The sequence below is a fragment of the Prosopis cineraria genome, unplaced genomic scaffold (assembly GCF_029017545.1).
Source record: "Prosopis cineraria cultivar Desert tree isolate PC_DT_omini unplaced genomic scaffold, ASM2901754v1 PC2, whole genome shotgun sequence".
NCBI lineage: Eukaryota > Viridiplantae > Streptophyta > Magnoliopsida > Fabales > Fabaceae > Prosopis > Prosopis cineraria.
Window position 1 is genome coordinate 7673579 of NW_026555333.1, and position 27499 is coordinate 7701077.

The 27499-nt window shown below is 33.2% G+C and overlaps 3 protein-coding genes across 4 annotated transcripts; 2 read left to right on the forward strand and 1 right to left on the reverse strand.

The window, feature by feature from the left end:
- The first annotated feature begins 1904 nt into the window (after positions 1 to 1904).
- Positions 1905 to 6551, forward strand: LOC129303341 (uncharacterized vacuolar membrane protein YML018C). The gene is made up of 8 exons (XM_054942604.1): positions 1905 to 2351; positions 3263 to 3646; positions 4622 to 4836; positions 5328 to 5398; positions 5490 to 5591; positions 5682 to 5799; positions 5884 to 6019; positions 6194 to 6551. The coding sequence occupies exons 1-8, from the start codon at positions 2271 to 2273 to the stop codon at positions 6254 to 6256; spliced, it is 1170 nt and encodes a 389-aa protein (XP_054798579.1). The 5' UTR covers positions 1905 to 2270; the 3' UTR covers positions 6257 to 6551.
- A 5175-nt stretch (positions 6552 to 11726) lies between these two features.
- LOC129303486 (ER membrane protein complex subunit 7 homolog) lies at positions 11727 to 15103 on the forward strand. Of its 2 annotated transcripts, XR_008591502.1 has the most exons (8): positions 11727 to 11965; positions 12104 to 12147; positions 13398 to 13506; positions 13654 to 13717; positions 13820 to 13936; positions 14041 to 14149; positions 14219 to 14377; positions 14754 to 15103. XR_008591502.1 is itself a non-coding variant. In XM_054942833.1 (7 exons), the coding sequence occupies exons 1-7, from the start codon at positions 11883 to 11885 to the stop codon at positions 14846 to 14848; spliced, it is 621 nt and encodes a 206-aa protein (XP_054798808.1). In that variant the 5' UTR covers positions 11727 to 11882; the 3' UTR covers positions 14849 to 15103. The 2 variants fall into 2 exon arrangements, 1 of the variants encoding a protein (XP_054798808.1); XM_054942833.1 differs by lacking the exon at positions 14219 to 14377.
- A 1031-nt stretch (positions 15104 to 16134) lies between these two features.
- Positions 16135 to 25679, reverse strand: LOC129303751 (topless-related protein 1-like). Its single transcript, XM_054943264.1, has 25 exons — positions 25559 to 25679; positions 24872 to 24981; positions 24560 to 24739; positions 24305 to 24418; positions 24051 to 24209; positions 23614 to 23791; positions 23361 to 23484; positions 23203 to 23273; positions 22962 to 23112; positions 22725 to 22834; positions 22562 to 22631; positions 22399 to 22472; positions 22227 to 22322; positions 22057 to 22152; positions 21838 to 21965; positions 21510 to 21744; positions 21305 to 21421; positions 20999 to 21142; positions 18466 to 18576; positions 18200 to 18379; positions 17715 to 17843; positions 17541 to 17636; positions 17173 to 17370; positions 16684 to 16853; positions 16135 to 16590 (listed from the first exon to the last, which is right to left on the reverse strand). The coding sequence occupies exons 2-25, from the start codon at positions 24952 to 24954 to the stop codon at positions 16401 to 16403; spliced, it is 3204 nt and encodes a 1067-aa protein (XP_054799239.1). The 5' UTR covers positions 24955 to 24981; positions 25559 to 25679; the 3' UTR covers positions 16135 to 16400.
- Between the last annotated feature and the right edge of the window lie 1820 nt (positions 25680 to 27499).

A 27499-nucleotide genomic window follows, 5' to 3' on the forward strand; every position in this document is an offset into this window, starting at 1 on the left:
TGCTGGTGCAAATCCATTTGCACTTCCTCATTCAGTTTCCGGTTCCACACCAGCACATCCTTCCCGCTCAAATTCCCGTCCCACCTTCCATTTTATAACTTGCACAAATTATTTGCCTATTTACTGTCTTTAATATATATGTGTGTATTTTGAACTCCCTCTTGTCTGGTTCCTTGCATGGAACGTCGTTCATTGACTTCACTATCTTTGCGCCTATTTACTAAAAGGATCAATCAACAAAAGTTAGAGTTCGTGTTGTTTCCCCGCTCAAGACAAGTAAAACTAAAAAGTTTATTTTTAAATTAAAGTTAACACAGCTTTAAATTTATCACTATTTATCAACCACCGAGCAGTAGCTTGGACATGCCTTACGCATCAAGGGAAGATGTTTTTTTTTTTTTTATGCCTATTTGTATATTCGTTCAGATTTAGTTCGACCATAACCAAATCTCCAAGATTAGTTTTGGCAAAATATATATATATATATATATATATGTATATATATCTCTGACATTAGTTTTCGTTAAATATTGGCTCTAAAAAATTATATTTTCTTATCACCTGAACTTCATCAACTCTCCTCTGCTCTTGAATAAAAGGCAGTATATTCAATGAAAATATTTATCTGTGATAATTGGAGGTATTTAGACCAATTGAATTAATTAATTAACAAACTTTTATAAATGTAGTATATAATATAATTTACACATTCATGAGTTATTTGGTACGAGTATGGTGTTATGTAATTTTTTCCATTATCCTCTGCGTATCAAAATTATAAGTCGCTTAACCCGATCTTTGCCTTTGATTGTGAGATTAAATTTCCACTCCAGCCCTAACACGGATCCCACGTCTCAGCTTCAACGTCAGCCCATTCTTTATATATTTTAGATTCAAAGGAACCTGATACATCATACATGAAATGTAAGATGAACCTCTTTCTTCTAGTTAAGAAATTGGTTTAAATATAATTAATTAAGGTCGCTTGCTTCCTGGTTTTTGATTACAATATTTTAATTTTAACTCCATTGCATTGCTCGTTGACCAAAAAAAGGAACTCCATTATTGATTATTCCTACATTTCTAGGTATTGCCATCTGTTTCGTTAATTTTTACGTTTAGTCTTTAGTCTTTAGTCTTTTTATCATAATCTTGCATTAAAGAATAGCGAGTCCAGATTAACAGAAATGCTAAGCTCGTGCAAACTATTAGCGCTATCTTCCCAACAAATGCCATTAATAACAATATGTTGACTCATCTCCCTATTTTGTTGAAGCATAAATACTCTCTCTAAAATTCAACATAAAAAATGCCGGCTTTCTCCGTCACAAGGCACAAGTTCACTGTCTTTGAATGACACCACGATGATCTAATGGGTATCTGACCTGACAAAACATTTTATGATACCCCTATTTTGTTGTTATCATATTTTTAATGTCTGATTTGTCAGTGCCTCAATGACCTATCAACTAACACAATTATGCCTGGAAAATTCCACTTCATCTTTTGGTGGTCGCTCTGCATAATTTATTTCCCAATGTGATATACCATAATTCTGATAATAAGCTCTGCTCTTGGAGGAACTAGGAGAGGCAAACACAGATATCGACATGTGCATGTATATATCTATTTTAAGGATTAAATACAAATCTATTTTGTCTTACCAAATAAAAAAAATACAAAATTAAATATTTAATATCGATGGGTGAAAGACCGACGACGAAGAAAAAGAACTAGGACGCTGTGATGAATTAAAAAAAGAAAAAAAAAAAGGAAACATCATTTAATAACTAATGGTGACTTCGAAGGCTGTATCGAGGATCAACTGTATTGGCCCCAAAAAAAAAAAAAAAAGCTATATTAACTGTATTTATGTTCTGGTGGTAACAACGTGTGAGAGATATGGAAGTGCTAAGGAATGACAATTTGACAACCGAAACTTAATTTTAACACTTCCCTCTCTCTTTCACCCACATTACTCTGACCTTTTTCTTTTGCAAGAATACTCGTTCCCATCTTCTATTCCTTCCCTTCGCTGCATTGCTTCGGATTTGCCGCAAAGAGGAGCTTGATTTTATATTCCCCCCCTTCTTATTCTTTCACTCTGGCTAGAATTAGGAAGCACGCTGGATTTGGGCTTTTGCTTACGAAGATCTCGACCACTTATGTCGCTGAAGTGACGTCTTGAAGCGAGTTTCAGAGATCTAGCAGAACCTTGCAGATCTTTGCAATTCTAGAGGTTTCTTCGACTGGGCGTAGTTTGGTCAATAATGAGTTGGAGATACAGGGCTGGTTTGTTCCTTATAGCCGCCGTCGTTCTGATCTGGGTCACCTCGGCTGAAGTCACTCAGGTCACTTTTTAACACTTTTATGTGCTGAATAAAACTCTTCTCGAGCTATTCTGGGAGTTTCTGTGGGATATATTTTGTGAATGTGCTCTTGCTCATGTTTCTATTCGCGTGCTAATTCTGTTGAAACCTGCTTTCTTTTTCTTTGATTCCTGATTTCTTTATTCTTTTAAATATTCGGGGCTTCTTTGATACCTATTAAATAGGATTAAATGATTCCAGGGTTTACATCTTTAGGTCATAGCGTTGCACAGCCTATTAATCACACAATTCATTTAGGAGGCTGTGTGCTTGAGAGATGGATGCAAGCTGATCTTTTGGCTCAGTGTGACTTGACGTTAAAGCTTCCCGAGAACTAAGATTTCTATCAATCAACCATTTTGAAACTTCATATTTCAATCACAAAACGCTCTATTAAAGATCAAAGTTCTGTTATTGTAACAATGGAAAGCGGGCTACATATTACTGACGTGTCTCGTGGATACTGTAAGGAGATGAAAGATACACCTGCTGCTGAATCTCGTGCTGTTATATTATTCCAGAACCGCAAGACATTGTGCTTGAAATTTCATAGTTGCAAGTTATCGAGTTCTCGTGAAACATGGCATTTCGCCCCTGCTTTTTAGTTTGTCTCCTCAGAATCCCGATCCACCCGTGATGTATTTCATAAAAATTCTCTAATATATTGAAATTTTGCTCCGGGGGCATCTTTTTGTAGTAGGCATCATCACAGTGTGGTAGCATCTAAGCTTTATGTCTTGATATATAAATTCCTATTAAAAATGTATAATTCTTGTTATAAAAAAAGTATATAATTATGATTGAACTAAAAAAAAAAAAAGCATATAATTCTTAACAGTGTTAGGTGTTTTGGCATTCGGCAATGCTATTCTGAACATTATCTTTCTTGACAGGATATTTTTACAGATTATAAACAACCATTTGCAGTGACATATCTGGGAGCTTCTCTCATGATAGTTTACCTACCACTAGCATTCATTAAGGATTGGCTGTGTAATCTACTTAAACACCACTCCTCTAAAACTGGTAAAAACGCAGAAAGCATGGATAAGCCTTCTTCTGGGCTCAGCTCGCCTCTCAAAGGCAATGGAGTGCAGAAAAACATTGAACTGCAAATTTTAAAAGATAGCGATTTAGACCTTTCAGCTCTTGCAGAAGGAAAGCCATTGGCAGCTAGACACAGTGATAAGCATGTGCTAAAGGCAGAGAAAGAACTTACTTCTTGGGAAATTGCTAGTTATGGTTTTTTCATTGCCCCTATCTGGTTTTTGACAGAGGTGAGTTACTTTGGATGATATCTTCACGTATGGAAATGATTTTAGATTCATATATTTACAGTCATATATTAAAACTGCTTCCGTCAGTTTTGACTTGTTTGAATATGCTGTTCATTAAAGCCCATAATGATGACTACTAAAAATATATCAGCATTATATTGCATGTGCACCACATTTACTGCAGTATAACTGATTTCTTACATGATTGAAGACTCCTAGTCGTTAGAATTTATGGTTTTTTCTCATTATCTGACAAGTCATTAATCAGGGTGTCATTGAACCATGCCATGCAATACACAAACAGACGCATTATTGTATGTCTTCAACACACTAAGAATAAGCTATTCTTCATATCTATGATTGTATTTTATGCAATAAATCTAGCATGTAACACTTCATCACAATTCACATTTTTTATGTTCTATAAAGTAACTTGATCGAAACCTCTTAATTAACAATATTTCTAAAAACTTAATAAATGATAGAGTATAATGGCGTCGTATAATCCATATAGCCGACTTCACTTAGTGGGATAAGACCTGTTGTTGTTGTTGTATAAAGTAACTTGAGTGAATACTGCCTCAAATGGTTAGACCACTGGATAGATAACTGTGACAGCCCAATAATTTGGAAGCTAGACAAATTTGAGAAGCTGAGGTTTACTTGTTCTTAGTGCACTTTTTTTCTTTTATTTGTCTGAGTGCTTAGTGCAGTTAATTTGTATTGACATTATATTGGTAAAGCAGATATTCTTTCCGTGTCTTTCTTATACCTGAACTTCTGTTATTTGCTAAATTACACATACTGATTCTATAAATCAGTCTACTTTTATCGTATTTGTATGGGGGCCTATTGTCTGCCATTAATTTCTTTGTTTCTCTAGTCATCCACGGTTAACTATGACTTTACTATTGTTCCATGACATTATGGAACGGAAATTTAAGTTTTATTAACTTTTGTTCTGGTTGCTTTCAGTATCTATCAAATGCTGCCCTTGCACGTACAAGCGTTGCGAGTACAACAGTATTATCATCTACTTCAGGGCTTTTCACTCTTTTCATTGGTGCATCTATGGGACAAGACTCTTTAAATGTTGCCAAAGTAGCTGCTGTGTTTGTCAGTATGGCTGGGGTTGTCATGACAACTATGGGGAAAACTTGGGCTGCAGATGAGTCACAATACAGTGCTCAGTAAGCCTTTCTCTATTTTCATAATTACATTGCTTATATTCTGATCTGATTTTAACTGATTAATTAGAGCTCAACCAAACTGATATTAATGTCATTGAATTTTTTTACTCGCTTCATGCTCTAAGCTGGATGAGAAGTAGTGAAATTATGCATAGACATTTTAATTTTGAAATGCTTCTGTCTGTGATTTAAAACAAGGCAGAAATGCATTCCTCCGAAATGACAGGAAAAAACCATGTCTGCATGTGAGACCAAGACGAGGATAAAATGGGATCTTTAAAACCATTATCCATTAATGCTCAGTAGGGTCATCACAAATCATATGAAAGCTTAGCCAACAATTATTTCTCAAGATCATTAAATTACGCTGAAGAGTGTCATTTGTTATAGAGCCAATTGTCATTTCAGTAGATATTCACATTTTTGTAGACTTTACCTTGCTCTTTGTAATGCTGTTTTTTGGGGCGTTGACAGTTGATATTTGTGTTCAGCAATGACAAACGCTCTCTGGTTGGAGATCTTTTTGGCCTTCTCTCAGCCATGGCATATGGTCTCTTTACTGGTTAGGCAATGTCTCAGCTGTTAATTGTGTAAGTTCTTTGTTCTGATAGTTTTGATGAATCACAGTCATTTCTTAATTGTTAATGTTACAGTTCTTCTGAAAAAATTTTCTGGTGAAGAGGGAGAAAGGGTTGACGTGCAAAAGCTATTTGGATACATCGGATTGTTTACACTTGTTGCCCTGTGGTGGCTTAGTAAGTCTTCTATTAGCGATGCTTCTGTGCTTTAATCATTACATGGCTTTGCTAGATAGCTAACTAATTCTTGGATTTATATTCTCTCAGTCTGGCCACTGACGGCCTTAGGAATAGAACCTAAATTTACGATTCCCCACTCTGCAAAATTGGAAGAAGTGGTTCTCGCTAATGGATTTGTTGGAAGCGTACTCTCAGACTATCTCTGGTACATGAGATGAGATCAATTTGAATAATTCATGTGCTCGCAGGTATTCACAATCTAATGTTAAAATTTTGTTTATCCACGCAGGGCACTCAGCGTTGTATGGACAACCCCACTTGTGGCCACCTTGGGCATGTCACTGACCATTCCTCTTGCCATGGTGGCTGACATGGTCATCCATGGTCGGCATTATTCAGCAATATATGTACTTGGCTCAGCTCAGGTACTTTGTAATCTCTCAAGATACCTTCAACGTTCTCCTGTTCGTTTTGGATGTTAAAACAACGTTTTCATGTGCCAGGAAAATGGGTCTCATGTCTAAAACATTTTCTACCATCTAAGATCTCATATATGGTTTTTCCCCTTTTACATATTAAAATCAGAACTGTTTTGGCAGGTGTTTGCCGGGTTTGTGATAGCTAATCTTTCAGGCTGGTTCACAAAGAAGTTGGGATTGTAGCATTTTGTGCCTAACCATGTCATGATCTCTCTTAAACATTATTCTTTTACTGGGCGGTTCACTGTCCTGGTCGGGTGCTGTGCCACAAATGCCTCGATCCTGGTTTGGCATCCTTATGAAAGAAATAAAAAGAAGAGGACAAGAGGGTGTATATTTCATACTGTATTCGTTGGCTGTGCATATAATTCTAGAGTGAGGATGTATTTGCTGTGACTTATGTGAACATGGTTAGGTCACGCTGTCAGCAACTGTTTATCATTTTTACATAATTCATGAACTTCAATTTTACGTTTTATTTTTTGCTGTTGATACCACAAGCTGCCGATCAATCAGGCACCCATTCCGTAATGCGATTTTGTGAGCGGGAATAGAATTCGTCTTCTTTTTGGTTTTTTTTTTTTTGTTTGATACATATTATCAGAATTATTGGAATAGAACGAGGTTGGAATTTATACTATTTAATGTATTTTTGAGTGCCATGTTTAGCTAATTGGAAAAACGTGCTTTCTCCAAGAGAGTACTTTCAGTCTTTTAGTGTCATCCGAACACAGTATTCATGTCTTCGTGAACAGACGATGTAATCCTGTTGTCAAAAGATCATATATAAAGATTATATATATAATTTTTATATTTTTGTCATTAAGTTTTTGAATCAAAAAGCAGTCAAATATAACAAAGGGAAAATAACAGAAAAATTTATTTAAATTATATAAATAATAGATTAAGTTTACAAAATGGCATAATTTTCCTACACTCTCATGGGATGAGATGTTTTTGTTACTAGAAAATTAAAAGAAATGATACTTTTGCCTTTTATTTAAATTAAACAAATTTGTAATTTTTTATTTACAACTTTTATTTTTAAATTCATAATAATTTAATAGTTATTCACAATTCTATATATGCAGGTCCTAATATATATTAAGTGTTGAAAATTCATAACTTTTCATCCACAACTTTTATTTCTATATTAATAACTTTTATTTTTAAATTCACAACAATTCAATAGTCATTCGTAACTTCGCATATACAAGTCCTGATATGCATTAAATGTTAAAAATTTGCAAATTTCTATTCATAACTTTTGTTTCTATATTTATAAATTTTGTCCCTATATTCGCAACAATGTAATAAGAAATTATAATTTATCAGCACCCTCTGTAAATTGACTGAATTCGTAAAAATGAATTACCGCTCTAATTCAAAAAAAATAACTTTCATTAGTTTAAATGACAAGAAACTTTAAAAAGTGACAACTAAGGTTTTGTTATCAATTATATAATCTACAACTTGTATCAGAATACCTTACAACTCTTTTGACAAAAATATATGAAGGGTTAAATCTTTTAGTATTATTTATTCTCTTATCATTTTTATCTTCACATTCCCCCTATCATATTGTATTTTACCTTTAATATTTTTTACTAAATGCTCCCAAATGTGAAAATAACAAAATAATTTTTTTCCAAAATTAGAAGCAAAAGAAGCCATTTCTCATGTCAACCTGAAACAATGAAATAGTCATTCATCAACATGTCTATTTTTCAAATATCATAATCACATATTTTTTATCTTTTATCCAAAAACAACTATTTTTCTTATATTCATAACTTTGATTTATATATTTACAACATAACTAAAAATTATATACCACTTATCCATAAGTAAGCATCCATAACCAAATATAGTAAAGAAAATGAAGATTTCAATCATGAAGAGAAAATAACAAAAATACAACACTAAAGGCTTTGCCTCTCACTATGTTGGGGAAAAACAATTTTGATACCGTATTATTTTTTTCTATTTTAAAAAGTCATTTTTTAGTCTCAATTTTAACAGCACAGTGATAAATTAGAAAAGCAAGAAAAACATATGTTAATGGTAAGGTCGTCATAGTGTTAAAAAGAAAGGGAAAAAGGAATTGAAGCTAAACTCTAATATTAACTATTAGCCATATCAATTTTAAAAGATCAATTTAAGCTCAAATCGATCTCCATGACTATAAACACACCATCTAATGATAACCTAATAATGGAATTCCTAAACCATATTACAGGAAAGCAGAAGAAGAAACGAGAGGGAAGTAAGTGGATATGAGTTTAATACCTGAGGCCCTGTTTGGTATGACTAAATAGTTTTTAATGAAATTGAAATTGAAATTGAAATCAAAATTGAAATAAGAATTGAAATAGAATTGAATTATAAAAGTATGTTTGGTATATCAGAAAAATTAAATGAAATCCTTGCATTACTTTTGTTTGGCATGCAAGAAACGAAAATGAAATTATACTTAAAAGACAAAAATATCCCTATATAAAAATTAAAATAAAACATAATAAAAACTTAATTGTGTACCAATAAAAATATTTAATAAAGGTAGCAAGGAAATACAAGAAAATCAAAAGTTTTCCTTCCTAAATAATAAAAAATCCAGTAAAATATTTTACAAAAAATATTATATATATATAAATTATATACAAATATTATATATAATACTATCTTATATATATATATATATATATATTATAACGTTTTATATATAATGAGCAAAAATATTAGGAACCAGGAGTGAGGTGAGGGTTTTATATTTTTTGAGGGTAAATTTGTCTTTCTAGAATTTGTATGAGGGCAAGAGTGTTTTAAATGTTACAATTCTATAGAATTGCTCCCAATTTCATAGCTTTAAATAAGAAATTTAATTCAATCTCTTTTCATGGAATCAGGATTTTCAAGAATTGTAATTCATATCTACCAAACATCACTTTATTCAGATTCTTATCATAATTTTATTTCCACCTTCACAATTTCAACCTACCAAACATGGCCTGAAAGAAATTAAAGTAGAGGTGAAGGTAGATGAGAAGGAGAAGCAAATGCACCAGAAGAAGAGCATGAAGGAGAGAAGAAGAGGAGAACAAGAAAATGAAGCAGAGGCAAGAAGGTGCAAGAATGACTCTGCATTGATATTTGGGATTTTATTTTATTTAAGGGTAATTTAATTATTTTTTTAATTCCCTAATAACAGAAAAATTCAATGAGACTTCAGAAAAATTATGCCATTTTATAAAATCAATATGTCATTTATATAATTTAAATAATTTTTTTGTCATTTTCCTTATAACAAATATATAACTTTTTAAGTTCTTGGAAAAGTGGAATTTTGAGAAGTACTTCCCAGAGTAATTTCCTAATAGATTTCATGGCTTCCAGTGGATTTTATCTTTTGGGATAACACCTAATTTTAATGAGAAATTTATAACTTCCCAAAATAATTTCCCATTAGATTTCGTTGCTTCTAGTTGGTTGGAGGAAGAAAAAAAAAAAGATTTCGTTGCTCCTAGGATGTATTATCATATCATATACCGCCTACTGGCATTAAGACGTCTATAAATGAGAGAGGTTGCAAGTACGAACTAAATAAAGTTTGGGTAAATAGTGAAAATGTGCCTGTGTGACTGTGTGAGCTTCTCTGTAAGAGAAGTGCAAGGTGCTTAACTGAATTAGAAAAAAAAAAGGAAAAATTTTCTGGAAAAAAAAAAACTCACTTTCATTATAAATACTCTCTGAAGCAATATATGATGCTTCCAACTTAAAAAAACAAATAGAGACAGTATATGACGATGATAAATAATGTTCAGCACCGTCGTGTGACGAGACTGAAACCACCCAAGGAGCTGGGTTTTATAGAACAGCGTGTTTGTTTCAAGGGAAAATGACGATTAAAGATTCTATTCTTATTAATTGCAATTAAAAACCCTGCATTTTTTAAATTCTAATAATGGACCATGCTTCTTAATGGAAATTAAAAATACTTTTTAGTTTACAAAATTGCCGTCAACTAAACGGGAAAACAATTGGTCGAGTTTCATTTGAAAAATTATGAAAAAACACTTCTAAATTAATATTATGAATTGAAATTATTGTTAGTGGTAGTTTAAAGTCTATATTTGGAGATGTGTTATTTTTTAGTATAAAATTAAAATTTACTTATAAAACTTTTAAATGGAGCTTGTGAATTTACGATAGTCACTTAAAACTTATCAAAGCCATTTTTGAATATGAAACTAATCGTTTATGAATTTTTATACTTGTTAATATATAAGTAAATCAATTAAAAATTAAGAAAAAATATTATTAAAATTATTATTATAGGTTAAAACTGTTATTAATCTTAAGTGAGAAAATCAGAATATCAAGTATTATGGGTTGAAACTATTAAAATTATTGTTATAGGTTGTAACTATTATTAATTCTATTCCAAAATGCGAACTCTAATTTTTTCAATTGAGATTAACAATAATTTTAATATATAATAATAATAATTTCAGTAGTGTTTTTTTTTTTTTACAAGTGAGACTCAATAAACAATTTTTTACATTTATTTGATGGCAATTTTATAAATTCACATGTGTTTTAAATTCTAAATAAGGGTCATAATTTATTATTAGAATTTCAATAATTCAATATCCTTAATTATAATTAATAATCTCATAGGTTCTTAACAGTGATTTTTCCTTGTTTTAAATATATATTCATGTCCATTTGCAATCCAGATTATTGGACTTGGCTTACCATGCACTTCCTAACCAATGCCAGAAAGCTTACTTTTGCTGATTAAGCTTTTTGACAATTTACGATCATGGCATACTTAACGAGCCTGTTCATTAAAATTTCAGATTGTGCGCCCAAACCAAGTTCGCAAATATTTCCACCGTACGAAAAGGCCATCTCCAGCCTTGATCAGGGGAAAAAGAAAGACCACATTTTGCCTAATCTTCATGCCAAAAATATAATTAGTAAATCAAGAATTTAATCTTCAAAACTATATAAGAGCTTATATACGAAAAACTTTTGAAAGAATGAGAGTTAGATCTCAAAATATTAAATTAATAATAATTAAATTGTTGATAATCTTTTTTCAAAAAATAAACTGAAAATATTGAGCCAGATTATTACAAATTCAAAAATTTCAATTACAAATAAATATTTAAATATTAAATATAACTTTTAGATAATAATTTATTTTATAGAAAATCTGGTTAGGATTTAACTATCATTAATTCATTCTTTTAAAATTTAATTATCATTATTTCAAATTTTTTTATCATTATTTCAAATTTTTTTTTGTTTTTTAATAAATAAAATAATCTATTTGTTTGCCTGAATCATTCCATACCATTAGATTTCGTATGAGAATCTAAGCAGGAAGCTTCTTATACACACACACACACACACACACACACATATACATATATATATCAATATAAGCTTTCAATTCAAGCAAAAAAAAATCTAAAATACTTTCTTAATATTTTCGGAACGAATTTAGGCAATATAACATTTATGAATTTAAATGTGAAGTAGGGGGGGGGGAATTAAATTATAAAATAATAAATATTTAACAAATATAGAAAATAAAAATTGTTATACGATGATGATAAACGTGATGTTCATAATCATTATTAAAAAAAATTACTCTCCGATCTCAAACGAGCATCTTCTCTTCAGCCTGCCAATCTTGCAAATATCAGCTTCTTCCGCAGACGAAACTCGAAGACATATAGCTTTGGTTTCGATCGGCTCTTAAGAACACTCCATAACTCACTGTCCCATTCTGGAGGCGGCCATGCCTTCCAAATCACTCTTCCTTGCTCTTTTCCTGCAGCTATGCTTCTCGCTTTTCTCCTCATCCTTCGTTCACGCTTCTGGGTCCGATTTTTTCTTCTTTTATTGCACTTTTTCTTAAATTTGATGTACTTTATCTACTATTTCCCAATTCAAACCTAGGAAGGTTGGTTTTGGAATATTGGCATTGATATAATCGTCTGATAAATGTCACTTTTGCAGGTCTGCTGAGGGTTACCCTATTAATGGCCGAGTGAAGATTCCAAGTATGTTTTATCTCACATTTGCTGACTTCTTATAACTTGAACTCAAATTTTAGATAGCTGTTTCTTGTGAGTTTATGTCCCGATTCTGTTTGATTATGGCGACCTTTCTTTACTCTTGGACCAATATAAGATTAGAAAATATCTGGGCGCTGGGATCGAGGTAGTGTTACGCGGAGTACATCTGGAGGGCCTGTTGCTCTATGTCAGGAGCGACCATAATTTTACTAATGCTTTAAACGGAATGTATTGAACTTGGACATCTAGATCTAGGTCATTATGTTTAAGTTGTGACCTTTAAATTGAGTATTAATTCATATTAGATTCTACTATTAAGATGAGAAGTTTCCCGGAAACATTGAATACCGAACTAATGCTGTGGCATACAACATGATAAACTTTTGATTTAATTATCAGGTGGTAACTGGTATGGGTGAGGTGGGATGTGGGTAGTGATTACGGTTCAAACCTCAAATGATTTAAAGAAAGAAACAATAGAATCAGTTTGCACTTCGTAAAGATTGATTGGACTTTTATCATTCGTGCATCTATAACTTATGAATACTAAGATTAATTAAATTTGATCACATTAGACCTTTAGAGTATCAAATTTTATTAAGGACATGGATATTACACTTATATGTTGCTCTTATTCATTTTATTTTTGAGGCATTTGGGTCCGGTTCTTATTCATTTTTTGATGCATTGTGTTCAAAAGAAAAGTATGTGTTGCTTGCTGCTGCATCTCGTCTAGAAAAGGATGAGATGACTTTGAATAGATTCATAAGGCAAGGGTTTCCAGAACCTTTCAGGGTGCCCTGTCACTAAGAGGTTATATCTGATAATCATGGACTGAGGGTTGCGTTAAATCTAGCTGATATTGTCCCAGCCTCAGATTTGAGAGGTTTTTGGGGTGTTGATAACTACTCGTTGTCCATATTGCATATTGCTTGCCACACATCTATCATCCCATCTTGCACTTTTGCTATATAAATTGGTTGTATATTGGTGATTTTTAGCACTGCATTCTTTTGCAAATAAATCTATTTATTGCAAAATATAAGGTAAAGGTGAGTTTATTCAGACTGTTAGTAACCATTAACCAAATCTGACAGCTGCAAAATTAGCTACTTCTCCATATATGAAATCTTATAATAAGGCAGTTGTTAAATAATTCAGTTGTTCTTCTCTCTCTCTCTCTCTCTCTCCAAATCTTCTCTCAATCTTCTTTCTTTACTACATCTTTTTGGCAGGTTTGGGAACAAAGGAATTTGGTCTTCCTGGAAAAGTTTCAAATGTCAAAGTCATACTCAATGGTGGTCAAAGAGTAACATTTCTGAGACCTGATGGATATTTCTCATTGTATCCTTTGATTTTAACTTTAGCAACACCTCTTTTTGAATTTGCATGATGAGAGGATAGTAATCAATCTCCTTCCCTCTTCTTTCCTTCTTGATTTGATAAGCTGTAGCTAGTGCTGAGATAATTCCTTAACTTGCCTGCTCATAGCCACAACGTCACAGCAGGGACTCACCTGATTGAAGTTGCTGCAATTGGCTATTTCTTTTCTCCGGTTGATTCTCAACTGCAATTTCATCTTAAATTTTTCCTTATTAATTTATTGATATTCTCTTTTCTCCGTGTTCACTATTAAATTCTATTTACAATAAAATAGGTACGAGTTGATGTTAGTGCCAGAAACCCAGGCAAAATTCATGCGGCTCTGACAGAGAATAGGAGAGGGCTCAGCGAGTTTGTCTTGGAGCCATTGAGGGAGGAAGTATATTACGAGGTTGATTCAGACTACATGTTTCAATTTGTTCTTCATAATTCTCTCATCTCCCCTTCAAATTATCATTAGAATATCTATCTCATCCTATCTTTTTTTCATTACAGATTAGGGAACCCTTTTCTATTTTGTCCGTTGTGAAAAGCCCAATGGGTCTGATGATGGGATTTATGCTGCTTGTTGTGTTCGTCATGCCCAAATTAATGGAGAATATGGGTATGGTTCATAAACTTGCATTGTAAACTTATTTCATTTCTTTGAGTTTCTGACTCATTTGCATGTCAGAATGGCTGTACTTGCTGTGCCTTGGAAGGGTGACGTATTGTTTGTTTCCTTCTGGATAATTTCTTGAGGCTAGTGATTGTTTTTCAAGGATAATTTCTAAGCACACATCAAATGAACAGAGACTATTGAAACGGAAGTGCAGGAAACTTTTCCTTTCAGGTGCTATATTTTCAAGAGATATATTTCCTTCAGGCTGCACAGAACCCCCTAGGATTTCATTGTCAGATCTTATTAAATTAAAAGCTCTTATTCAGTTTTCTCTGCACCATGTTCATGCTGGAGTGTTTTCCATTATACAATTTGCTCTTGCCTTTTCTGAGTGAACTGCATCATATTTATGCTGCCAAGCGTTGAGTGTCTTGTCTCATGTTTGCTTTCTTGTTGCTCTACACCTTTATGTGATATGGTGCGATGTTGTGTTCTTTTCTTGAACAGTCTGTTCAAGGGAAATTATTTGATCATTTTAGAATTGAAGCAGAATGTATAATTTTGCATAACCGCTGCTGATGGTTCCGTTATATTTTGGTGGCTACAGATCCAGAAGAAATGAGGCGTGCCCAAGAAGAAATGAGAAATCAAGGAGTTCCATCCTTGGCAAGCTTGTTACCTGGTTCTGGCGGCAGCAGCTAGATGGTGAATGACCTAATGTCTGAAGAATTCCGTTATGACGAAAAGATGCCCAAAGAAATCTATATTTTTATACTTTTATGTAGTAGTTTGAAATTTCTTCTAGATGGAGATCTTAGCGTATTTTTTAGAACTTGGGGCTTTTTTGTAAATCTACTCACTTTCTTGTCAACACTAGCAATCATGCACTACCGTTTTGCCATTTGTGGTATGCTTGAGGTGACATTTTTTACTATGTAGCGGATTTTTGTGCCTGCAGTGCTGGAGTCATCATTTCTTGTGCATATCTGGATACATAAAATAATCATTTTTGAAACACATTTTCATTATTATATATTAAAATTAATTATGAATTTAAAATTTTATTAAAAAATATAAGATATTTTTTAAAGTTTTTTGAGGTACAATCATCGTTTTTTTTAAAGTATCCTTATTAATAATAACTTTATATTTATTATAGGGTGTTTAATAGGGATAAATATAAAAAGATAAAGTTAGTTGAAAAGTAAGTAACTACTTTGTTGGAGGGCGAAATTCGATTAAAAATGTTTTACATTTTTAAAGGAAAGGAATAGTTTAAAAAAAATATTCAAGCATTTTTATACATGTCAAAATTAAATATGAAACCAAAAAAAATCATGGTTTTGTAATCTAGCAGTATGTAAACTTTTTTATAAATGAGAGGTTACAAGTTATATCTTGTTTGTAACTTTAAGTTGTTGGTGCTTGTTCTTCTAATTCAAAAAAATAAAATCTATATGGTTTTTGATAAATTTTGAGAGAAGTATAATTAAAAAGTTGAATTGAAAAGAAAGCAGTAATAGCTTACAAGATAATCAGGATTTTGAGTTTATAAAAAAAATGTTTGGATATTTTATGAAAATCACGGTTTTCAAATTCAAAATTGATTTTAACAAGTAACAGGGAGGTGTTTGAAAATTTTTAAAAAAATCATGATCTTAAATTTATAATTAACCAGTTATATCACATAATCTAACATCAATTATATTCAAAATTAGTCTTATTAACCGAGTCTTTTCATAATTAATTTTATTCAACTATTATCCAAATGGACCCCTTATTCATGCTTGGAGCTTTAGTTTTTGGTTTTCTACCCAATTGCCTATAGAATTGTGTTGGAATCAAATAGAGGAGTCACAGCATTATCTAACTAGAGTGAGATGCCCGCAAGTCGCAAGTGTGCAATTTAAGTCAACCACCCTTAGTAATATGGCATTCTCCTGAATCATCTCGATTTTTTTTTTTTCCTTTTATGCTTGAAACAAATATAGTCAAGCTCAAGAATGGGTATATTCCATATTGCATAAATTCCATATAACAATCTTTTTCAGGGATGGGGTATATTCAAAAGCAGATATACCTGTGAGCATTCTACTATGTACAATCTATCTGGCAACAGAAACTACAATAATTGCTAAATTACTAATCCAAGTAAAATATAGGTTAGGGAGTTTATCCCAAAATATATATATATTTATATATATAAGTTAGGGAAGTGTCCCTGCTTTGAGTCCCCAGTCTACCCATTACGAGGTCAACCAATTGAGATGCAGGAAGTCATCGTATTGTTGGAAGATCCATTCTCAACTGGTGAGTGCACTCCCCATTTGCCTTCAGATTCAAGTGGCTCAATAACTTGAACCCCACCATCGGTTAGTCCTAGGGCAAACTGGCATGGTTCTTGCGGATTCGCAGCTATCACGTAAGGGTACAGGCCAGAATTTCTGCAAAAGGAACAAGTATATTACATAAGGGAATTGTTACCGCTTACCGCTAGATATATATTGGGCAGAGGGATTACAAGTTATGCGACATACCTGACATAAGAAGAGCCAAGATAAGCATTGGGATTAATCTGGCATTGCAGCTGGAGATTTGAAGTGCTAAATATTAGTATTACTCCATCTATGAAGCTGGTATAGATTAGCTGGCAGTTGGACGAGAACGTTGCATGGGAAATTGGAGCCATGATTTCTCCAACAGTCCACTAAAACCGAAACCACGAGATAGTAATTAGTGCACGAAGGACAAGAACAAAAACAAACACCAAGTGCTTCATGCATAATACTTTCGAGGGAAGCAGGCCAATGGTTATAAGGAGCATGCTGTACATTTAGATAGTAGGTATCTTGGAACAAGGACGGATCACGGTTTCAAGTTAGCTGTGAAAAGCTAGCACAGTGAAGTCTCTGTACTGTAATGTGATCAGTGTAGGTAAAACAAGTTACCGTAACCACATTAGTTTATTACTTGAAATTTGGAAATGCATCTAAAATCTCGACGAAGTTAAATGCCACAGAACTTACTTGTTTCACACATTGAAGCTTAGATGTCTCATATATAGCTATCTGACTCTCATGTGCAACAAGGAAATGTGTCTGGTCCTGATGAAACTGAAGAAAGACGTTCGACATAGCAGGGTTTGTCCTGGGTGTCCTTCTTTCTGGAATCTGCAAGAACGCACTATTCTCCTTTTCCCAAGTATTTGAGTTCCATCTTATAATCTTGTAAGGGAGAAAAAGAAAAGGATGAAGAAAAGAAAGGTCAGTTAATGTATGAAGTTGCGCCAGACTTAGAAGAGCTGATACAACAATCTGCTGTCCTCTGTGTGTGTGTGTGTGTGTGTAACAGGCAAATAAAGAATAAGGAATTGCAGTAAAAATAGACAATCAACCTGAGAATCTTCCCCAAAAGAAATAAGTAGATTCTGAGCATGAGAGAAAGCAAGGCCAGTAACTTTTTTGGAGTGACCCTTTAACCGATGGCTTACCTGTAATGTGAAAATATGAGAATTCTGTGTATCTTGATTCACTGAGCATCAGAGACAAGCATATATGCTACATTGTACCTCATCTGAGCGAACATTATATATATGGATTGAATTGTCATCTGTACCAACAGCAATAGTGTTATTGTCCATAGGATGGAAAGCAAGAGATGTTGCTGCTGGCGGTGGGGACATGCAACTTGTCATTATCTGTAATTTATCAGAGAACACTTAATCGCTGAATGTTAATCGATTGAAAATTTAGCCCATGCATCTTTTGCATGTTCCTGTGGTGAGATAACTATACATGAGTTACGACTGATTTAAATATTTCAGTTGAAATTCTATTTCTAACTATTTCTTGGCTGTCAAGGAAACAAAGAAGCTCAAATCTGTATCTATGAAGACCATGAAATGAGGTAAATATTTCTATCAAATATATTTCTGAAAACTCGAGTTTCAACCTTGCAATACCTATAGAAAGCAAATTTTCATAAGCTAACTTTCACAGTTTAGGAGACCAACCACCGTAACCAAAAAGTTTCATGACAGCGGGATAAAATTACCTTGAATGTCAGCATATTAAACAAAGAAACCTTTCCTCCAGATGCTGACATGAGATAGGAATCATTCTTGGACAAAGCAAAGCACGGCACAGCTTCTCTGGCTATACTGTCGGTTAAGTCATTGATCATTACCATGCCTGGCGTTGGCTGAACAACCTGAGGAGCAACCTTGGTAGTTCCCTAAGCAATGAAAGAATTTTTTTTTTTCAATAACCATACATGATGCAAATTACCTAGAGAGAAACACGTGGAGAAAAAAAGTTAACCTTGCCACTTGGATTAAGATCATTGCGCGGCCACTTCCAAAATAAATGGATAGCATTTGATGCCAATGCCAAAATTCCACTTCCTGTGCTAGTGTACATCAATCTTGAGATCTGCAATTGTAAGAACGGAATTCAGTAATTATTAACTTGTGGCTGGTGTCATGCCCAGATCTTGATCATCCCGAAAAGGAAAAAAATCAATAAATATAGGAGTCGTCACCAAAATTTAAAAGGATAATTTTGGAAACCTTTTAAAAATAAAATGGTTTATAATAACCAAAATAGGATTCAGGAGTCGGTTGTGCGTGAGAAAAGTATTAGGCACCCCACGACACCCGTTCATAAGAACAGTTACCTTAAGTTGATTGCGTAAAATTAATTGACCTTTTAATAATATCTTAGTTATCATTTATTGTACATGAAAAATAAAGATAAAAAAATAAAAGAAAATAAATTATTTATTTACATGAAAGAACTTGATTTAGGATTGAAACCTAAGGCCTACGTACCCTGTGATGAGAATCAAAGTCCACGTAGTTCGAAATATTATTATTTAGGTTTTCTTTTAATTATTTATTAATTTATTTTATGAAGAGAGGGTTATTTTGTATTACATAATTATATTTATTTTTAAATAAAAAAAATTGTCATAAGGAAGTACCTTTGGATAAAAGGAAAATAACCAGTATTGAAACTTGCGGTGATTTAGTATCACTCACAGTTCGCTGGTTGACACTCTAAGTGCACACAGTGATTCAATATCACTCATGGCAAACCCTAAAAGAAATTTAAGGTAAATTTGCTATAAAATAAGTTAATTTTGAAACTTTAAACATAAAATTAGATACTTGCGATGATTTAGTGTCATTCATTGTATCTCATTTGATATTTTTAAGAATCCACGGTGATTTAGTATCACTCATGGGGTAACCTAAAATATGCTAAAATTTTATTATTTTTAATAATGCACAAGAGAGGGAAATTTAACCAATATTGAAACTTGCGATGATTTAGTATCACTTACAGTCCATTGGTTAACGCTCTAAATGCACACAGTGATTTAATATCACTCATGGCAAACTCTAAGATGAAATTCCTATTAAATAATTTAATTATAAACTTTTGGTGTAAAAATTGATATCTATGATGACTTAGTACCACTCACGATATCTTATTTCTATTTGATTCACAGTGATTTAGCATCACTCGTGGATCCTAAAAACATACCAATAAATTTTAATATTTTCTAGAATTTGACACTTGATATTCGTGGTAACTTAGCATCACTCACTTCATCAATGTATCAAATATTCAATATGATTTAGTATCACTCATGGATCCTCTTTTTACAAAAAAAAAAAGTATAAAAAAGTTATAGAAATATTTTTTCATCAAGACCACCCTTTTAAAAAAAATAATGATTTGTTAGTCTGAATAAAGAAATATCACCCACAAACTCAAAAACTCATTCGCTAAACATTATGCATGCAATTTCAATGAATAAAATAAAAATAGAAGTGTCAATTCAAAACCCAAGACTTGGTGTCATTATCTCACACACAAATTAATAGCAATGGTTATCCATTCATCGTACACCATTTGCTACAAACACAAGACACATATCAACCATATTAATAAACAAAATAGATAAAAGGATGTGGAATTTGAGGATGTAGGCAAGGCATAATCATTTTGAATTCAACAAGTTGATCACACTGAGAATTAGCATAGGAGTCATGAGGCATTTATATTGTATCAACATGAGAATTCATTGTGTCAATCACTAGCAGTAGCAACTTTGAACAGTAAACAATTATATGAAGCCTAAAACACGAACCCCATATTGCTATCACGCACGAGGACAAGAGTGGTAACGAACCAATGAGTATGTCATCCAACACACACCTAAGGTCAGAGGATCATGGAAATGATATAAAAAGCATTACCTACTTTTCAGAATTTCACTGATATGCTCGGCCTCTTCCTCCCTACCTCCCCCAAAATTTTTTTTTCTTTGCTATTCTTTTTATAGACACCAACTAGGGTTTTTCCTCTTAAAGACAAAATCAAGCATATCAAGGCAAATCCTAGTTTCACTTCTCTTCATTATTTCATATTCAAATTATCTCATTTAATTTGATAGGACCATAATTGTGGGGATTTAGAGGCCACAAAAAAGGAAAGAAACTCCTTTTAAATTATGAAGATATTATTTTATTTTAAATTTTTTATAAAATCCTATTTTTCCTTTTTATTGTATTTATTTAATTTACTCAATTCTATTGGGATTTTTATTTATTTTTAATTTACATCTGGAAGTCCGGACAAAATACGGTGTTCACAGCTGGCATGATACTATAATAAAATTTATGGAAACTATTATGCTACGGCTCGAGATAGAATGGCCTAATAATCTCTTCCACTGCCACATCTTACTGTCATGAAATTTCTTACGCAAACAAATGATGTCACAAATGGGCAGTGGCAAAGTGTAACGAAAGAGTATTTCCGCACTATGATAGCATACATGTACCTTTTCTATCCTGATGCTGGTTGCAAGTCTTAGTGACCTAAATTGGGAAGCTTCATTGATTTCAGTGAACTTCCAGGTCTTTGGTGGGACCAATGCCTTGTTCAATTTAGGTTTTACATCTTCAAAAGTTCTTGCCTCACCATTCTGTAATTAAGTATAATGAAAGTAATTTAATACATTTTTAAGCAGTATAGCTGCATGCGAGCAACTGTTAGTGCAAAGCAACTAGCAAAATAGCTAAAGTTAATCTAAATAGCATTACAAGACTAATGCAGAACATCAAAGGAACATGTGAATCTTGCACACCTTCATCTGACGCATCAAATGCTGACCATTAGCGGTTGCTAGCACCTTTATTTTGTTCTCATTAGCAGTAACAGCTAATAAGGTGCCATCCTTGTTGAATCGGATTCGAGGACTAGCCTTCAAAGTGGAGAAGATGTATAAATATCAGAATTTAGGTGGGGCAAGGGCATTCTAAGAGTTTGAACAATCCATTAATAGAACTCACTGGTAGTCCCCCTTCAGCATCAGTACTTGTCAAAAGATTGATGTTATCCATATCCCAGAATTTTATTGAATAGTCATGACCAACCGCCAAGAACTGATTCTTGGTCGTGTCAAATTGAATGATACCTAGAGAATGTTTATGAAGTCCTTGGTAAGATCTTTTGATGATGCCTTCTTTTTCATTCCACTCAACAATATGCGACTGCCCTTCTTTAGTGGTTCCACAGGAAAATAGCCTGCAAAGATAACCAATGTGACATGTTCGATAAGCAATTGAATCACGAAAGTTAACCATTTCATCGGTGTAAATAATCAAGTCAAGAATCAACCTGCTCCCATCAGCACTATAACCCATTGATGTGCAGGATTGACCAGGAGCGTCAAAGTCAACCCTTGAGTTCATCATGTCATATAACCATGCTTTAATTTTTCCGTCCACTGATGTGGAAAATAGAAACTAAGGAATAATGGGTAAATATTAATAACCAAAACCAAACCATTTGTGTAGGCAAGGGATATGAAATCATTCACACAAAGATAAACCTTACATGAATATTTTCCTTGTAATGCGGACAGACAGAATATACAGCACCATCATGGCCTTCAAAATTGCGAACTCTAACACCAGTGGTAGCATCCCAAAGCTAAATTTATACAAGCATGCAAATGAGTAATTATGCCTCTTTCACTAGCATCCTAATTAATTTTCACAACCAACCTTGATAGTTTTATCATCTCCACAAGTTAGCAAACAGAGTTTTGTTGTGGGGTTGCAAAATGCCAGATCATTAACACTTCCAGCGTGAGCTTCAATCTGAAATTATAAAATAATAGAAGATAAGTAACAATTTATTAGCAAAAACATGCACTTGTAAGGATTAAAAATACACCTCCAAATGTGGTCGTATGTCGTTAGTACCATGATAGGAGTATAACTGAATCATGTGTTTGGAATATGCAACTCCTGCCCCAAAATTTAAAAAATTATAATAATTTCTCCGAACAGAAATTCAAATGTTTCCAAGCATTTCCTTGATAAGGTAACAGGCATACCGAATAATGAACCTTTAGAGTTCCACAATATACGTCTTACAGAGATAGACGGATCTTTAACTAGTGTAGCCTGAATTTCATTGGAGCAATTTGACTATCAGAAGTTTTTATCACAAAAACATGCCTACATAATTAGAGCTGAAAGAAGCAAGAGGATCCTCACTTTTAATGTCATTGAACTTGTTCCAATATCCCATACTTGAAAATTTCTTGCAAACAACCTCTCCATCGAACGAACATCCCACAAACTTATGTCTCCCAAGATTGTTCCAACTAAAAAGTCACATTGAAAACGAACCAGATAGGCCAAAATTATCAAAATAAAAATAAAAATATGTTCATACTAATCATTCATTGTAACTAGCCAAGATTCAGGAAGAAAAATCTAATTCGAGCCAACCTAAAAGTAGCATTTGGTGGAATGGATGAAAATCCATGCTTGTGGGGTTTGACCACAGAGTCAGAGTCCTTACAACAGTCTTTGGCAAATCATGGGTTTGGAAAACTGCTGAGGTATGGCTTTGAGCATGACAGGCAGCAGAAGGAATGACCTACAGAAATTTCAGAAATATCACATAAAAATGCTTGACGACTTTATATTTAACCAAGTTCACTTCACTATGGCATTGGAATTAACTAACCTTGTCTGGAATCCCAGGCATCCTCATCCTGCACATCTCATCAGGACCCCCAAGACTCTTTGCTATTGCTCCTATATCAGGCAACGAAAAGGAATAAAATTGAAAAAGGCAACTCTTTTCACATTACATATAATATAACGAACAACACAGAGTCTTACCCGGATATGTCAGGCCACCATAATTGACGCTTCCCAGAACTACTGGACCCAGAATGTTTGAGGAATTAGGCGTCCATGTTGTGGTAGGGGTTTGAAGTGATGTTGATGGGGGATGAAACGGAAGCTTTCATGTGAAAATAAACAATAAAAGTTAATTTCTTTTTCTTTTTTTCTTCTTTTTTTTTTTTAAGAAACTTCAGTACAAGAACCATTAACCAGGTACGTAATCAATCACTCATACTAAGTCACTCACCCCAGTGGCTCCACCTATTGGATGAAAGCCCTCGAGTCTTGGATTAGAAGCTGCAAGTTGACTGCTTGTGGACCGCTGTGCTAAATCACTTGAATTTCTACAATTATGATCCACAAAGAGGGTTCCTATTTCAGGATTTTGTACAGGATTTTCGCAAAGTGAATGTTGCCAATTTAAACTGTGATGCCAAGATTAAAGCTAGTTAGTTACACATCGATATAAGGACAGCAAGCTAGGATAAAAGAGATTATAATATGTTATCTACACTTAAATGCCGTTAGATTTTCATTTTATTGAAGCATAATTCAAGAACTCCATTTAGCTTTGGGGGAAAATAAAGGGAACAAGTAAGTTTAAAATATTAAAATAAAAATTATCAGAAAATACATAATGTTTTATCGAGGGCGAGGTAAAATTTATCATTGCCGGGATTCTACCTTTGATTAATGAGACTTCTCAGTCTTGAAGTTCTTATGAGAGGGAACTCTATTTTATCACAAAGAAGAGGATTCGCGTCAATAAGCCTTTTGAGTTCCCCCATCATGATAGTTCTTGCAGTCTTTATATCTCTGTAATTAGAGAGGGAGCTATTTTCCCTGCAAAACACCCACTCACACCCACATTGCATTAAGCAACCGACAATCTGAATACACAATGTCGACAAAAACCAATGTTTCTGAAGAAAACATACCTAAAATTGTCTAAAGCTATAAGGTGGGTGATTTCCTTGAATAAGTTTTCATCAAAAGAGGAAAAGACCCTCAGATCCTTCACTAGGATATCCACAGCACTCGCACGATCAAGCCTGAAAATTTAGGGATTGAGCAGGTGAAGTTTTTTTTTTTTCAAGTAACGACCGAAAGAAAGATTTTTATTTTTGGCCAAAATATTAGGAAGGATTAAAGAAAACACATTGGGAAGCCTAGATTTTGAAACTATGAATTACTTATCCAAGGCCTCGAGGTATTTCTGCTTCCGAAGCTCAAAAAATGCCTTCATCGAAAACTTGTTGTCATCAAATTTGGTGAATCCCTGAAGATACTTTTCAGCTTCATCCAAGTTTCCATTGAGCACCTGCTCTTCGAAATACTTGAAGTTGAAGAACAATGCCGATTCTTGTTCCAAGCTTTTTACAAAAATGGCCAAATGTTAGTTCGGACAAGTATCTCCGAAACAATTCGATTGAAGAGTAAATAGAAGGGAAGAGAGATTGATTCACCCAAAAAAAAAGGGGGGAGAGAGATCGCAAAGTACATACGTGTGAAGGGTATCTTTGAATTTTTCCTCGTCAAGGAACTGCAGGATCAAGAAGATAAGGTCCTTGCCTAGCGAAGTCGCCATTAACTTTCCCCTTGTTATATCTGCAGCCTGCAAATCAAATACTATCAGTGAGATTGTTAAGTGCGCAAACCCAGAAAGGTTCTCTGTTCAAAAGATATTATGTTCATCCCAATAATGGCCCCAGAAAGAAAAGAAATATTCATCCTATTCTGGTTGAACATTTATGACGAACATTAAATTATCTGGTTTTAACAAGCCAGGCACCGCATTCCACAGCTCTCGAATCCTGACTAACTGTCAGAACAGTCAGAAACACAGAGCCGCTTAGAAACAGACAGAGTCACAGAACCCGAACACTCAAATAATTAAATAATGAAATACCGTGAATCAATTGAGACAGAAAAGTAATTTATCCGGGAAAAAAGAAAATTCAAAATTATTGCATAAATGAGGTAAGATAATTTACCTGAGAATTTATACTGCTCGTTCATGAAAAAGAGTAAACGAATGAAATTAGGGTTTTAATAAACACAAAAATAGTAAAGTTAACTTAAAGTTTGAATCTGCGAAAAGCCGAACCAGGACCAGAAATACAGAAGAAAAAGAACATGGCGGAATAGAACAAAAGCAACCCGATTGAAAAAAGACGCAAGTCCGGACTTGCCTGAAAAACAGGGAGGCAATAAACCCCGGGGTGGGGGGGGGGGACTGCAGAGCTAGACCTGAACACTCAAAAACAAGTATATTTTCTTCTCTTTCTCTGACTTTATAGCAGCATATTGGAGCTCGCTCTCCCAGAAGCACTGTCGAGGTACCAAGGCAGAAATATATAGGCGCGCAGGCGGCACCAACGACGAGGATAACCCAAGTGACTTATCAAAAAAGCGGAATAGTTGAATATAATAAGTACCCGTACTTATGAGATAAGTCGTAATGCAGTGGGGCCCCACATAGGAAAAGTATACTCCGACAGGTGTCTCAACTTTGGAAAAGATGACAGTGATGGTTGAACTTTGTTCCCCCACTCGATCCCAAAGGGAGTGGGCAAGACGCTCTGGGTTCCTAAGTGGGTGAATGCAACAGTCTGTTATACTCTTTCATCTTAAATTATAAAATATTTTTAACTAAAATTTTATATATTAATAAATTTTATTAAATACACTTAATAAATTTATTTTTTTAAATTAATTATAAAGAGAGAAAGAATAATATTAAAATTAATACATTTAATAAAATCTTAATTTATCTAAAATATTTTATATTTTAAAATAAAAATTTTTTTAAAAGTATTCTATAATTTAGGATGAAGAGAGTATTTTTTGTCTCCTTGTGAGGGCTATCTACCCACAACTTAGGTTTAATTGATGGGTGTGAAAGCTTTATGATTTGGATGCGGACATCAAAAAATTGTCTTTGTATTTTAAATTTTTATAAGCGAAATTATATGTGAGTCTAAAATTAGATGAATTGTTTTGTAGCCAGTAGATAATGGTAATGACGAAAATATGATTTATATATATATATTGGTTTGTTATAATTATATTTCATTTGTTGCTATTTAGAAGAGAAATTATAAAATTTGATAAATATTTAATACTTTTTCTCAATATGTCTGTATTTAATGTATGAAATGACTTGCTATAAATGTTGTCTGTTCTTTTAAAAAATATTGTGATCATTAAATAGGGAAGAGCTAAAAAATTAAGAGATGAATTGATATAATTGTTACGTGAGAATTAGAAAATTTTATCATACGAGCGGAAACCTAGGGAGTGTATGAAAAATATTTCTTCAGCTTATAATTGTAGAGAATTCATTCAAATTTTGCCGCTTGAACGTGGGGCCCATTGAAATGTTGTCACGAGAAACCTGTGGAGTGTAACCCATCATAGGAAAAAGGAAATATCAAACAGGAGCGCCTAACATCGAAAGCAATAAAAGAGAAGAATCCAAGACAATCATATATTTCTTCACTAATAAGCGATAGCGGAACAAAGCATACTATGAGAAAATTGTCGTAAAATAAATATACTTTTCATTATCTTTAAAAAATTGGAACAGACTTGTCATCACTCTGGCAGTTGGGAATATGACAATTAAAGACCTCATTAAACCATTAATTACAATTAACAATCTTGAATTATTAAAATTTCAATAATAAATATTGTTTTCATTTATAATTAAAAATATATAAGTTTAAAATTAAGAAAAACACTACTAAAATTACTAGTATGACTTTAGACTATTATTAATCTCAGTTGAAAAAATCATAATCCACGTTTGAAAATGAGATTGACAATAATCTTAACTCATAATAGTAATTTTAATAGTTCCAACCCGTAACACTTGAAATCTTGATTTTTTAATTGAGACTAATGATAATCTTGACCTATGATAGTAATTTTAAAAGTGTTTTTCTTCATTTTACAAGTGGCTTACATATATATTGACAACATAAAAATTTATAAATTATTAGTTTCGCATTCAAAAGTGATTTTGATAAATTTTTAAATGACTATATACATTTACAAGTATCTTTTAAAAGTTTTACAAGTAAATTTTAGCTTCATATTGGGAAATGACACATTTTTAGGTGTGGTTCTTG

Excerpts from the sequence above, each read along its gene's own strand:
- LOC129303341 (XM_054942604.1), top strand. The coding sequence starts at position 2,271 with ATGAGTTGGAGATACAGGGCTGGTTTGTTCCTTATAGCCGCCGTCGTT. Across the intron at positions 2,352-3,262 it reads CCTCGGCTGAAGTCACTCAG|GATATTTTTACAGATTATAA; the intron begins GTCACTTTTTAA and ends CTTTCTTGACAG. Across the intron at positions 4,837-5,327 it reads GAGTCACAATACAGTGCTCA|CAATGACAAACGCTCTCTGG; the intron begins GTAAGCCTTTCT and ends ATTTGTGTTCAG.
- LOC129303486 (XM_054942833.1), top strand. The coding sequence starts at position 11,883 with ATGCCTTCCAAATCACTCTTCCTTGCTCTTTTCCTGCAGCTATGCTTC. Across the intron at positions 12,148-13,397 it reads TGGCCGAGTGAAGATTCCAA|GTTTGGGAACAAAGGAATTT; the intron begins GTATGTTTTATC and ends TCTTTTTGGCAG. Across the intron at positions 13,937-14,040 it reads GGGAGGAAGTATATTACGAG|ATTAGGGAACCCTTTTCTAT; the intron begins GTTGATTCAGAC and ends TTTTCATTACAG.
- LOC129303751 (XM_054943264.1), bottom strand. The coding sequence starts at position 24,954 with ATGGCGACTTCGCTAGGCAAGGACCTTATCTTCTTGATCCTGCAGTTC. Across the intron at positions 22,473-22,561 it reads CTCTAAAGGTTCATTATTCG|GAGTTGCATATTCCAAACAC; the intron begins GTATGCCTGTTA and ends ATTTTGGGGCAG. Across the intron at positions 17,844-18,199 it reads TTAATATGCTGACATTCAAG|ATAATGACAAGTTGCATGTC; the intron begins GTAATTTTATCC and ends GATAAATTACAG.